Below are 15,339 nucleotides of genomic sequence, written 5' to 3'. Positions count from 1 at the left end.
ACTGTTTGTCTGTCTGACTGTAAGCAGGATTGTGTAAAACCTGCTGACCCAATTTCCATGAAACTTGGTGGAAGGTGTAGCATGGGCCAAGAAAAGACTCTCTTTAAATTTTGGAGCAGATCCAAATCACAGGGCAGATCTACAAATTTAGTTGCACTTTTACTAATGTAGCAAGATATGGCATTTGACCTTGGTGGAAGTCTACGCTTAATAATGGCAAACATCTTACAATTCAGTGCATGGCAGGAAAGTTCAGTAGTGACAAAACATAGCCAATGTAGAAATATGATTACTCCATTTCACAATCCACATTCACAGAAACCACAGCACCCAGAGGAAACCCACACAGGCACGGGGAGAACATGCAAACTCTACACAGAAAGGACCCCAATGGCCGTGAGGTTTGAATCTGGAATCTACTTGCTGTGAGCCAACAGTGCTACCAGCGTGCCACCCCTGTAGGCTAGTGACGCAAACATAATACAGAAAACAGTACTCATGGAGCACTCAGAGACAGTGCTTTCAAAACATGTCTTAATGTAAAACAAACAGGCTGCGGAATCATTGCCAGTAAGGATGACTCATCCAGACACAAAGTGATTGCGGTTGCAGATTTGCTTGTCGTAGAGTCGACTGTTTGCCTTGGCAGAGGTCTGCACTCGCTGAGTGCCCTTCTCATTTTACATTGTATTTCTCATTAATATAACATTGAATATCGGTGAAAAATTGAGTGAGAACTTTTACAAGAAACAAGTACTTCTTGTTTTTAGGCGGTAACACCAACACTTGACCATTATCACTTATGTTTGTTACATATAGAAACGGGGTCCATCCGGTCACATTTTCGTTTCCAGGCCATATCTTTAAAACTACTGAAGATATCTTCATGAAACTTTGTATACGTATCAAGCAACATGTGAACTGGTGCCTTTTGCTATTTGGGATTTTTGAAAAAAAAAAAAAAAAAGGATTTTTCAAAGATCCTGACTTAGTTTCTAAGAGCAATGTTCATTTCCGGAGCATACATCCAAAACTATTCATGATGTGGATTTGAGACTTGGTATACATGTTAAGGTGATGTAGATTTGCCTTTTCATACTAAGAAATTTAAAATTTTCATGTTTCCATGGAAACAGTTTCAGACTTAGTCTCTCAGGTTAGTCTTGGGGTAGGTTTTGTTTCCGGAGCAGAACTTGAAAACTGAGTGGTATGGTCTTGAAAGTTGGTATATGTGTTGATTAAGTAATGTATATGTGCCTTTTGATACTAAGAAATGTGAGAAATTTAAATTTTTAGCTCACCTGGACCAAAGGTCCGGTGGGTTTATGCCATGGGCTGCTGAGGTCAGTGTAAAGAGGTAGGGTTGGTTTCCTGCAGCACAACTTGAAAAATGTGACAATATCTTGAAACTTGGTATATAGTTGGTATATAGGTTGGGGGATATAGATGACTCTGTCTTCTTGTTCCTATTAAATGCAGTTGTAACTGTGTGTGTTCTCCTGTGATGTCCGTACAGCACTCAGCCACTAACTGCTCAAAGGAATAAGGAAAATGCAGCACCAACCAAGAAATGAGCAGCAAGATCACTAAGCATGTCACAACTGTTTAATGTGTTGGAGAGCGAAGTAGACTCTGAAGCTAGTAGATATTAAATCTGTTCAGTCACATGAAAATGTCACCCACTGCTGGTCATGTGATTCACTGCTGTCTTGTTTGCCTTGTCTCAAAGAATCTATTTGCATCTCGCGCATGTACTTGCATGTATTAAAAGTTCCAGTAGTAGTCCAATAAGAAATTATACTTGTTGAGACATGAAATCCTTTTCACTCTAGCTCAGGCATTTTTATCTGAAATTTATTTTTCTGTCCCTCTGTCTTTCCTTATGCAACAGATCGTGTGGCTTTTTTTTTTTTAAATCGAGTGTTGCATAAAATGGTGTGTGAATACATGCAAAAAAAAATGTATAATGAGGAGACTGCTTAACTAGTTTCATTCCTGGCTTGACAGACCCTCTCCTGCTGCATCTCTTAACATGATGATGGTGTGTTTTGTTGTTGTGTGATCCAAAAATTTGGCACACGGCCCATGATTGTGGGCCTGATGCTTTATGTGGAGTCCTGATCTGAGGGTGAGTCAACTAACAGAGTGAGCAGGAAAAGTGGACATGACTGAAGCATACCATCTCAAGTAATGAACTGTTCTGGATGTACTGTCACGAATCCGGATGGATAAACAGCATCTAGAGATCCCTTATCTTAATGATGATGTAATTGGAAATTGCATTAGTATCAGTAGCAGTTGATGTGCTATGACCTGCACCACACCACCAAGACGGTGAAGTCCAGTTCAATACAGGTAAAGAGGCGAGAATCTCCGACTGAACAAAATCAACTGCTTGATTTCCTTCAGCTTGCACTTCCCCTTCACACCCTGTAACAGAGACTTAAGCTAGTCAGTAGACAAAATAAAAGATGAAAGTAGCTGCAGCAGAGCAAGAGAAAAAAACATACAGATGGTTCTGTCATCACTGCATCACATACTGAGGAGTGTGTGTAACTGAACTTGGGGTGATTTCCAGCAGTAAAGGCAACATCCTAATTTTTAATGTTAGGTTACACACCGGGCGGCACGGTGGTGTAGTGGTTAGCGCTGTCACCTCACAGCAAGAAGGTCCGGGTTCGAGCCCCGTGGCCGGCGAGGGCCTTTCTGTGTGGAGTTTGCATGTTCTCCCCGTGTCTGTGTGGGTTTCCTCCGGGTGCTGCGGTTTCCCCCACAGTCCAAAGGCATGCAGGTTAGGTTAACTGGGGACTCTAAATTGACCGTAGGTGTGAATGTGAGTGTGAATGGTTGTCTGTGTCTATGTGTCAGCCCTGTGATGACCTGGCGACTTGTCCAGGGTGTACCCCGCCTCTCGCCCGTAGTCAGCTGGGATAGGCTCCAGCTTGCCTGTGACCCTGTAGGACAGGATAAAGCGGCTAGAGATAATGAGAGAGAGAGAGAGAGAGAGAGAGGTTACACACCACTTCCACTCTTCATATTTATTATTCTTTATTTGTACTTCATCATTTCATTTGTTCAGTGGTAAGATGTTTATAATGATAATAATAAGTGAGACAAGTTCGTGTCTGACTGCACATTTGCCACAGGTTGTTAATTTGCTTGTCCTAATGACTTTGTCTTGTGGTGGTGCTGCCATCTCCACCCTAATCTAATTAGCAGGCTTAGGTTGTCTTATTCCCCAATATGTTTGCCTGTCATTCGTAGTTCTCCGTACAGTGGAGTTTTAGCACCCTCTTGGCTTCATAGCGAACAGTTTTTTGCTTAACAAATGAGGTGCCGGCAGTTACCAAGGATACTGATTCTCCTCCGCTTCAGTACGAGTGGCAAACCTTTCAGAGACGAAGTCTTCTCTCTCTCTCTTCCTTTTCTCTCTGTATCTCTCTTTGCTTCTCTCCTTACCTTTTTTGCAAGCTTTTTTTTTCCTTTCCTCTTTTCCTCTCTTTCAGCTTCTCTCAGTCTCTCCGGATCAACAAGATTAAAAATAGAACTCTTTACTCTCATTGTCCGTGTTTTAAATATAACAATACACAAAGAGGACATTTGATCCAATGTACAGAGTGAGAGATGATGAAGAGGGGGTTAAGATTTTGATCATTGTAGGATGAGACTAAAGACCATATTAATGGTCATATTAATGTAAAACAATTATTTATTTTTTAATGGCATGTTATATATTTGTAGTGTTCATTATTCACTGACAGTTCTCATCCAAACTGCCCACGTTTTTTTTTTTTTTAATGCTGTGAGTGACAGTACATCGTTCTACAGATCACAATCTTCCCTCAAGATTTCTAACTGGGAACAGTATAGGACACTGCATAAGACCTAGTACTGCGCTTAATAGAGACCTCCTGTATTACAGTATTCTTTCGTATGTGTGTGACAAATGGCTTTCATAAGGGCTTTATTTCATTATGCAGGAGGTTACTCCACTGAAACCGCATAACACAATAATGAAGCATGAAGCTGCAGATTTATTAGCAGGATGTACTGTAACCATTATGAACCTTCTGCCTTTTGGATAAATCCACACCTTGAGCACCAATAAAGACATCGCCTCAGATCAGAGTCATAGAGAGCAAAAGGATCTGGATTAAGCCTGATTTTGGCTTAAATGTGCTTGTGTTCTTATGGCAGGTTCTGAACCCGATGGGCTGGGATGCTTTCGGGCTTCCTGCTGAGAATGCTGCCATCGAGCGTGGCCTCAACCCTGAACACTGGACTAAGAGGTAGTTGTGTGTTCGTGCTGTCTGTTCTCATCTGCTTTGTGTTTTTTTAATATCCTGTTTGTCCTATTATGGATGTTTGTGCAGCGGCGTTTGCGTTGATAATATTTGTAGTGTGTGCATGTGTATTTGTCTGCTCGTGTACATAGAAAGAGGTTGAATATGAGACAGAATCCAGTGTTACTCCTGATTGCTAACTTGTAATAATAGAATAGTATTGACTGACTGTTCTCTGACCTTTTCTAATAGTCTCTCTCTTCACACACACATACTCTGTCATTTTCTTAGACTGTTGTGTGTATGTCATGTATGCTAGTGTAATGAGTACCACAGTCCTGGGAATGATCTGTGTGTAAACAGATGCTGATAACAGACAAACACACACAATCACCAGGAAACATCCACCTACACACAGCAAGCCATTAGGTCTTTGTTGGTCCCTGACCTTTACTATACATTCTTGCTCTCCCTACAGTAACATCCAGTCCATGCGGGAGCAGCTGAACAGCCTGGGGCTGTGCTTTAATTGGGACAGGGTGAGTAGGGAGAAATCTGACGTGTTGTGTTTCTCTGCAGGTGAGGAGCCACATTACTTTCAGTACAGTCTGCTAACTTTGCATCATTTCATCAGCCCAACTACTGGCTCTGAAGCTCTGAATTAATGTTGCCATGATGCTTCCTGAGGCACATGTTTGTGAAAATGGCTGGTTACCATGTGAACGGACAGCTGGTATTCCCAGTACTAACAGAAGTAAAGTCCCACTCTTCCAGAGCTGACACCTCGCTTTACCTCAAGCATAGGGAAAATGTTTATTTTAGTGATTATTCATGCCAGCACTGTGTACTGACTGCACTGATATACATTATTGTTTATTTGTACAAAACACTCAGGTAACTGCAAAAAAAAAACAAGCAAACCACACATCAGAATTTATTAAATTATTTGATATTTTATTATTTGATCAACATTTTTTTTTATATGCACTTAAATTATCTGATAATCTGATTATGAAAAACTCTAGGTCTGTGTGTCAGTCAGTAATCACATTCAGTAGTATCACTACAAGTATCAAAGCTATTTAACTACATTAACCACTAGTAAGGTGATTTGTATCACAACTATTATACTAATAAAAGCTAATACTGAGAAGCTTGTGAGTAGTTAATTTTTTTTTGACCAAGTAAAGAAACATTGTTGGTAAATGGGCTGCCAAGAAATCAGCTGTCAAGTCAGATTATGAATAATTATTATACATACAGGACATTTTTCAATGGACTAAAAACATGTATTCTATTCCCTTCTAGCTGGTTTGATTTGATAGCATGCTTTGTTAGCATATCGCTTATCCCACGTGTATTATGCCACTCTACCCAATGGAGAATGAGCATTGAATATGGTTGTCAAGACAACTTGACGTCACACATCGGAGCTGATGCAACTATCCAATGAGAGAGTTTTCTGCTGTGCATGCGCAGAAGCATTTCTTTGTTCACCAGGAAAGAGAAAGACGTGTTGAACATCCGAAAGGCTACCAAAACTTCATAAGATATTCTTCACGCATATTTACAAGAGAAAACAACTGTTGCCAGGCAAAACAAACTTCGCCTGACAGCACTTATTTTATACCTACTGTATATGTTGATAATGGTAATATTTCTCAATCATCAGCTGTCAGGTGATAGTCCTATGAAAATCCATAACCTTGAGTTTGACATTTCAAAGTCAAAGGTCATGGTGTCAAATGAAGGCCCATATGGCACTTCCTATAAGTTGATAATGGTAAACATCTGTCTACCATCAACCGTTTTCAAGTTATAGCCCTCTGAAAATCTGTGACCTTGAGTTTAACCTTTCAGGGTCACTCAAGGTCAAAGATCATGGGGCCAAATGAAAGGCCATATGGGAGTTCCTATATGCTCATAATAGTAAATATTTGTCTATCAGCAACCATTTATGAATTATAATGGAAAATGTTATTTTGATCCAAAGGTTGACCTTTCCGTGACCTTGACGCGATTACCCCCAAAATTTAATCGGGTAATTTACAGACCATTGCCCACCTACCGTGAAAATTTGAAGTCAATCGGTGCAACCGTCTAGACGCTAGATTGTTAACAGATAGAGACGCACACACAAACAAACAAACAAGGTCAAAGGTCCTGGTGCCAAATGAAAGCCCATATATGACTTCCTACATGTTGATAATGATAAACATCTATCTCTAACTGTTTTCGAGTTATAATGGAAAATATGAAAATTTTAGCAATGACCTTGAACCCCCCGACATTTGACCCCCAACCGCTAAGAAAACTGAGAGATACCCAATCATGTATGGTAGCATAGCAATGGAAGCAGAATTGAAAGATGAACATTTTGGAATTGGTTTGAAGTAAATATGATTAATATGAAGGAAGATATCACGAAAAAATTTGACCATTTTGATTACCTTGACCGGATGACCCTCAAAATGTTGGAGGTTCTGTTTGAGACCAATGCCCATCTATCCTGAAAGTTTCATGAAGATTGGTCCAGCCGTTTTACTGTAATTTTGCTAACAAAAAAAAACAAAGAAGCAAACAAAGAAACCCCACCGAAAACAATACCTCACCGTGGACTTCGTCCCGGGCAAGGTAAATATACCAACAGACATTGAAAAGCTGGAAAAGAGTGTGTATGTATTATAATAATAATAATAATAATAATAATAATAATATTTGGCTGGCTTTTTCTGTGGTACATCAGATATATTCCATTCAGCTACCGTAGCATGATACTGAACTCCTCTTCGACTTGTTCAGTATCATGCTAGCTGAATAGAATATATCTGATCTACCACTCAACACCAGCCAATATTATTTAAATATTGATTTGGACATTTTTGTGGTTGCAAATTACAAATAATGCTATCCTTTCTCAATTTGTCCATTTTAATTCAATATGCACAGATGTTGAAATCTGGTATAAGAAATTAAAGTAAGCTGGTTACATGATCACATGAATAATCTACTAACCTTCTAATTGCTGTTATATGGATTCTATATGCACTCGGTGATTTAAATGAAAACATGATTGAACTTGCTCTGAAATCAATTTTTAATTCCAATCTGTTGACAGGAAATCACTACTTGCTTGCCTGACTATTACAAATGGACGCAGTACTTGTTTGTGAAACTTTACGAAGCAGGACTGGCCTATCAGAAAGAGGTAAGACATGATGACAGTCTGTCCGAATATGAGGTGTTACCAATACAAGTGTATTAAATCTTTTGACTTTGAAGAATAAATACAATGCCTTGCAAAAGTATTCATCCCCCTTGGTGTTTGTCCTGTTTTATTGCATTACAAGCTGGAATTAAAATGGATTTTTGGGGGGTTAGCACCATTTGATTTACACAATATGCCTACAACTTTTAAAGGTGCACATTGTTTTTTTTTTTATTGGGACACAAACAATAATTTAAGATGAAAAAACAAATCTAGAGTGTGCATAAGTATTCACCCCCTTCATATGAAACCCCTAAATAAGAGCTGGTCCAACCAATTCACTTCATAAGTCACATAATTAGTTGATTAAGATCCACCTGTGTGCAATCAATGTCACATGATCTGTCACATGATGTCTGTATGAATCAACCTGTTCTGGAAGGACCCTGACTCTGCAACACTACTAAGAAAGCAACATGAAACCCAAGCAGCACTCCAAATAGGTCAGAGACAAAGTTGTGGAGAAGCATAGATCAGGGTTGGGTTCTTAAAAAAAAATCTCAAACTTTGAATATCCCAGGGAGCACCATTAAATCCACTGTAGCAAAATGGAAAGAATATGGCACCACTACAAATCTGACGAGAAGGCCGCCCACCAAAACTCTCAGACCGGGCAAGGAGGGCATTAATCAGAGATGCAACAAAGACACCAACAAGATGGGAGTATCTGTCCATAGGACCACTTTAACCCATACACTTCAAAGAGTGGGGCTGTATGGACGAGTGGCCAGAAAAAAAGTCATTGCTTAAAAAAACATGCTTGGAGTTTGCCCAACAGCATGCGGCAGACTCCCCGAACACATGGAAGAAGATTCTCTGGTCAACTGAGACTAAAATTGAACTTCTTGGTCATCATGGAAAATACCATGTGTGGCACAAACCCAACACCCTGAGAACACCATTCCTACAATCAAGTATGGTGGTGGTAGCATCATGCTGTGGGGATGTTTTTCATCTGCAGGGACAGGAAAGCTGGTCAGGACTGAAGGAAAGATGGATGGCACTAAATACAGGGCAATTCTGGAGGAAAACCTGTTGGAGTCAGCCAGAGGTTTGAGACGGGGACAACAATTCACCGTTTAGCAGGACAATGACCCTAAACATACTGCTAAAGCTCCACTAGAGTGGTTTAAAGGGAAACATTTCAATGTCTTGGAATGGCCTAGTCAAAGCTCAGACCTCAATCCAATTGAGAATCTGTGGCATAACTTGAAGATTGCTGTACACCAACACAACCCATCTAACTTGAAGGAGTTGGAGCAGTTTTGCCTTGAGGAATGGGAAAAAATCCCAGTGGCTAGATGTGCTAAGCTAATAGAGACACACCCCAAGAGACTTGCAGCTGTAATTGTAGCAAAGGGTGGCTCTATAAAGTATTGATTTGGGGGGGGGGAATACTTCTGCACACTCCAAATTTCTGTTTTTTTCATCTTAATTATTGTTTGTGTCACAATTTAAAAACAACAATGTGCACCTTTAAAGTTATAGGCATGTTGTGTAAATCAAATGGTGCTAACCCCTCAAAAATCCATTTTAATTCCAGCTTGTAATGCAACAAAACAGGACAAACACCAAGGGGGATGAATACTTTTGCAAGGCACTGTATAGTTTTGAAAAACAAACTGTACTCCATACACATATGTAGGAGTAATAGAGATGCCACAGAAACCCCTTTTTGACCAACAAGAAACGGGTTCTTGAACCAGTTCCATTCAAGATTCTTTGAACCTTGGTGAGAGAGAGTGAACCGGCCCGCCTTCACACCAGCTTTAAGTGGAACTGTTGTAATCAAGGATGCTTCATGAATGGAGAGCGTTGCACAATTCACAACGAGAGTAAACAGTAGTAACAAGATGACAGAGTACACAGATTACCTGCAAGCTTTTGTTCTTTTACTGGAGATATTTGTTTTCCTGTAATTTTTTTTCTGAAGATGTATCCTTTTCTGTTGCATTCTCCATTGCTGTGCTCCCTTTCCTTTCTTTTTTTTAAAAGAAGCCTTTATTTGTCACATGCACACTCAAGCACAGTGAAATTCGTCCTCTGCATTTAGCCCATCTGAAGCAGTGAACACACGCATGCGTGCACACACAAGTGAACAATGAGCGCACACATACCCAGAGCAGTGGTCAGCTGTGCTACAGCACCCGAGGAGCAGTTGGGGGTTAGGTGCCTTGCTCAAGGGCACTTCAACCCAAGGCTGCCCCATGTTAACCTAACCGCATGTCTTTGAACCTAATAACCGCCAACTTAATGACACGGCCACTGATATCACGGTTTGTGCTGGGAAAAACAACTATATTTTAGTTCCAGCTGGGAACCCACTTTTCAGGTTCTGAACCAATTTATTTTTGCTCGAAATGCTGTGAACGTTTTCAAAATCTGGTGCTGGAATCAGAACGGAACCCATTCCCTGTTGGTCGAAAAGCGACAAGACAGGAGTTGGCTTATACACTACCAGTCAAAATTTGTTCATAGAGGGTTTTTTTTCTTCCATTTTATTTTCTACTATTTTAGAAGAATGAATGAATGAATACTGAGATTATAAATTCTTAGCAGTATTGGCATTTTCTAAACCATTTTCCGGAAGGAGCTTCACCCAAGAGCTTTTTTAAACTGCTTGTTTATGGATCCAATTTCATTTTTAGCCAAAAAAAGCTTGTTTTAAATAACCCTACATAATACATTTTGATTCTGGAATATATTTATATATGGGTATTAATTTCTCTATTTGCATTTGCTTTAGAAATTAATTTCAACTATAAACCTTTTTTAAAATGTCTTGGACAAAGAGAATTAGATATTCAATTTAGTATGCCTAAGTATAGTGTGTACATTACTGAGAGAGAGATACAGGCAGGCAGGCAAACAAACAGACATGGTGAAAGTGTGAGTTTCTATCCTCTGAGACATGGTGTGTTGTTTATAAATTAAAAGAATGTGGTGGGAACGTTGGACAGAACCCACCTACTAGAACATAAGGGATTATAGTCTGAAAAATAAACACTGAGTTTTTTTGTATAGCATCCAGCAAGGTTTCCTGTGATTCTGTCCATCCCTGGTGTGAGGTTCTCACAGGCCTGTGTGTGAAAATGTGCTTGTGTGGTATGGAGTGTGCTTGCATTATTCAAGTCAAGCAGGCTTTTAGGTTATTCCTCTCATCACATAGAGAGATAAGATATACATTATGTATATTAAATGTAGCTGTGAAATGTGGCTGACATCTGGAATCGGAGCCAGGGAATATGAGCTACTGTAGGATCTTTTCTAGTTTCTTCCACCTCAAAAAAAGAATAGGCAGCTGTTCTCACCTGCCAGGCAACATTTACATTGTTCCTGTGTGTTGTGTTTCTAGCAGCTTTCCCCTGAGCACCATGGCTTTAACTCCCCCAAGATTTCAATGCACAGATGCATGTCCAGAGTGTCTTTAGTTAGCACACAGCTCTTTGCTCAGAGCACTAAAATATAATTAATACCAAAGTGTGTGTCTCTTCAGGCGCTGGTGAACTGGGACCCAGTGGATCAGACAGTCCTGGCTGATGAGCAGGTGAATGAAAACGGCTGCTCATGGCGTTCTGGTGCCTGTGTGGAGCAGAAGCTCCTCAGGCAGTGGTTCATCAAAACCACCAACTATGCCAAGGTGAGTTTCTACACAACCCAGCTACTTTCAGCCCTAACAGCAGCCTGAACTCAAAGCACTGCCAGGGGACAATACATTTGTAGTGCTTTAGGAAGCCTGCATTTAACAATATTTAAGACTTGTATGTCTGTAGTGTACGTGATTGCCACAGACATGAATTTTTCCCAATAGTGAGAGGAAATACCTATTTACGGTACTATGGGCATATGTCATCATTAAAAATTTAAAATATGACTATTTGATGAACAATATAGTGAACAGTTTTAGAAGAGTAATGATTCCTAATCCTACTATCTGATTTCTCCTAAAAGAGGATGAAGAGAAGAGTGTACCTCCGTGATTTTATTTCTGTCCGCCTTGGCCATGTCAGTGTTTTCTCTCTCTCCTCCCCTGAGAGAATTACAGACCAGATTACTTACTTTTTTCCAACTCTCTGGTAGTAAAATATTTTAGATGCACTTAGACACTTCTGTGATTATCTATCTATCGATCGATCGATCGATCGTCCCTCCCAGCAGATGCTATCTTTTGCATCAGGGGAAGAAAAAATATTTGACTGCTGCTGCTTGCTGTATTTAGTTATTTAAGGGGGGTACTCACATTAGGCAATCTGTACCACACCGGAGTGTGTTTGACCCCCAAAGTCTGGTTCATTTGACAAGTATTATTGCTGCATATCACACTTGGGTGTGGTTCTCTTGGCCCGCTTGGAAGAAGTGCGCTCGGGGACAGTTCAGTTAGGTTCATGCACCGTGTGATCACTAATTGCACAGAATTTGAATGCTATAGTGTGCACTTTTCATTTCACTGGAGAACATTTGGGTAAATAACGGGTCTGGTTCTCACATTACTTGAGGAACGTGAATTGTAGCCTGCTAGTAAAGCCGCATTGTGATTATGCAAGCGGACTTGGAACAGGAACATAAAGCACAATGTGAGCACAGACCAGCAGGGGAGGGGGGGGGGGGGGGGGGGACAATTGCTCTCAGAAACCTAGTGTGAATAGACCCTAAGGCAAATACAATTGTGGTCACAAGTTTAAATACAAAGACGTGAACGGCATCATGGACATGAATGTCATGGCAATGCTAGGATTTCAATGATTCCTTTGAACTGTTCTTTTTCTGTGGCAGAACGACAACTGTCAAACAAATTCTTTATGTTGGCACAGAGAAGCTACCAGCTGTAGTCAGTCATGATCACTAGCAGGAAGTTGCCTTGGCAAGTTAAAACGCATTTTGGAACTTTCAGCGCCACTGTAAGTGGGTGTATGTACATTTTTGACCCTGTATGTATAATTTTGACCCTGTGTTGATTTCAGAAAATCCAGAATAAAATAAAATAAAACTTGTACACCAAATTCTTGGGGGGGTTCTATTAAAGATGTATGTTGTACAATCATTCTTCCACAGAAAAAAAAAAAGAGTTCAAAGAATTCATTGAAAATTGCAGTATTGTCATGACATTTATGTCCATGATGACATTTATGTGCATGTATGTAAACTTCTGACCACAACTGTGTCAGTATTAAACACTTCCTGAATAGAAAAAACAGAAGACCATGACCATTATGTGATTACGATTGATCCTGCCATTCTCTCTATATTCAAAACAGAAAAATGCCTTATGACCAGGAATGACGATAATTGTTGCTCATAAGAAAAACAGTCATGGTAATCTTGGTTGTTTCATAGTTTAATTACAACCCAGATGTCCTGAGAGTTTTAGATCAAAGGTACTACCGTAAATCCTCTAATATAGGCCGGGGCCTTTATTTCACTCAAGTGCATCTTGGTCCAGGCCATTATTGGAAGGAGGCCAGAATTAGGCTACGTTCACACTGCAGGCTGAAGTGACTCAAATCCGATCTTTTCGCCCATATGTGACCTGTATCCGATCTTTTATTGACAATATGAACGACACAGATCCGATTTTTTCAAATCCGACCCAGGCCGTTTGGATATGTGGTGCTAATTCCGATCCCTATCCGCTCTTTTCATATGCGACTTCAGTCTGAACCGCCAGGTCGCATTCATCCGACTTACACGTCATCAACAAGCCACAAACGTCACTATTCTGCGCTGAAGTAGGCGGCGGGTCTCTCAAAAAAGTTACAACAACATGGCGCATAATCACGGGCGCAGATAGAGGGTGGGACGAGTCATATTTAAATTCACCTCGTTCGGTCCCCCCTACTTATAGGAAGGAAAAAACGTCTATGCTGTCTTTCTTTACATAAGGCAAACCTCACGGAAAAATCAAAAGACTAATTACCATTCGGTTTATTGAGGTGCACAGCAGTGTATACATATAGTTGCAACAACTCACATAAAACAAAACAAAGACTGATATTCGGTTGGTTGAGCTGCGCAGACTGCACAGGTTGCGAGCTCGAGCTTGGTTGCTATGGTTACTAACAACAAGTTTGACAGGCATATCGGGGTTGGGGTTGGTTTGCTGGCAGCTTTGTCCCCCCCAGTTTTTTGTCCCCCCCAGTTCAAAAACCGTATCTGCGCCCCTGCGCATGACATCAATGCGAGGGACGCTTCGGGCTGTGAAGGTTCTGAATCTTCTCAATGGAAGGACGCAGAGGTTAGGGAGCTGATTTCCATTTGGGGGGATACAGCTATTCAAGCTAGATTGGATGAGTCATACCGCAACCGGGCGGTTTTACTTCCGTAAACACTGGCCATGCTCACTGCGTGTGACGTCGTCGTATCCTGCAGTGCGCATGCGGAACACTTTTAGGTCGCTTTTCGTTCATACTGAGGATCACATACAAGTCGCATATATTTGTTAATGTGAACGACCTCACAAAAAAATCGGATTTCACAAAAAAATCGGAATTGAGCATTAAGCCTTGCAGTGTGAACGTAGCGTTAGAGGCAGGCCTCTATTTCTATTTGAGCAAAACAGACTACCAGCGGAATGAATAAAAATGAGATTTTGTGTCTATTTGAACCTATAAAACAGGTTGATGCTTGGTTGCCTGGTTACCACCAGACCTACCGGTAATCACAATCAGGGGCGCCTGCAGGGTTGAACTGTAAGGTACGCACTAGCGGTGTAATCCCCCCCCCCAAAAAAACGCTTGCGTGCTGCAGTTTCTATGAAGAGTTGATCTATAGGCTTATACACAAAACAACGATAGAACTTTAACTTGAAATTGAACAATAGCCTTCCATGAACACAGGCTGATATTTGAACAACATATGTGAACCACACACGACAATAAACAATAAACTCTTTATAGCCTCGATTAGAATCTAGTGAACTTGCTCAGCACTACCGTACGCACGACTCTGACACACACTGTAGCGCAACGTGGGGTACATAGACTCGCTGAAAAACTCCTCGGGTATTTTTCTGAGTTTACCGAAAATCAGAGTAGAAGGAGCCACCCACCCTCTGTCTGGTTTGAAGCGGTTCTGTCGGACATTGAGCTTTACAGAGTCCGGTGCACATTTTAAGGCATCTGGTTGAAGTTTACCTATGTCTGATAAATCTGATGTCAGTGATAGCGGGCTGACTCGTGGCTCATTAGTAAAGCTATCTGATGGCTCATTTGTCAGCAAGGTGGAGCAACCATCTACTTCTGATCGTAAGGGACATGGGGAGATGTAGGTGTTCTTATATGAAATTCACTGGATGTATGGCTAGTTTCAAACTCAGAGGTAGATGAAGGCAATTCCCTCAAAGGAACTGAGCTAGCATCCAGCTGCAGCGTACTGCTGCTCGGTTGCGGAGGAGTGGAAGCTGCCGGTGCCGTGTTACTAGCTGATACTGGAGAGGACTGGCAAGCAGATGACACCCCTGGATCACTGCTTTTGGACTTTTTCGTAAAAGTCTGAAACAAGCTCGTTTGTTTCAGGGTTCGTTTACTCATTTTTGACTCGCTTCTCAATAAATTCTCGCACAAGCTCTGACTACTGACGATTGTCTGTCTCCGTTTCTCAAAACTGGAGAGAATCTCAGTGGTGCAAGAAAAGTATATCTGCATTGACCAATGAGCTTTCTTGGTCACGCACACCCCGCCCACTCCTGAAGCACACAAATGCGCCGGCACGCACACGTCTCTCTCTCTTTCTCAAATTATGTTGCATTGCCAAAGCATTCAGGTAACAGTTATAATTAAAAAAAAAAAATCT

The 15,339-nt window shown here is 40.9% G+C and overlaps 1 protein-coding gene across 1 annotated transcript in view; it reads left to right on the top strand.

Annotated features, from left to right (window-relative positions):
• lars2 (leucyl-tRNA synthetase 2, mitochondrial) overlaps positions 1-15,339 on the top strand; it is a 101,341-nt gene that overhangs the window by 23,941 nt on the left and 62,061 nt on the right. Inside the window, exons 4-7 of the mRNA XM_060922316.1 lie at positions 4,198-4,289; positions 4,762-4,822; positions 7,402-7,491; positions 11,048-11,191. Coding sequence (XP_060778299.1) covers positions 4,198-4,289; positions 4,762-4,822; positions 7,402-7,491; positions 11,048-11,191 — 387 coding nt within the window. The remainder of the gene's footprint in view (positions 1-4,197; positions 4,290-4,761; positions 4,823-7,401; positions 7,492-11,047; positions 11,192-15,339) is intronic.

The sequence above is a fragment of the Neoarius graeffei genome, chromosome 5, assembly GCF_027579695.1.
Source record: "Neoarius graeffei isolate fNeoGra1 chromosome 5, fNeoGra1.pri, whole genome shotgun sequence".
NCBI classification, from domain to species: Eukaryota; Metazoa; Chordata; class Actinopteri; order Siluriformes; family Ariidae; genus Neoarius; species Neoarius graeffei.
Note: the sequence above shows the minus strand (reverse complement) of the source record. Positions and strands in the feature narration are given on the sequence as shown.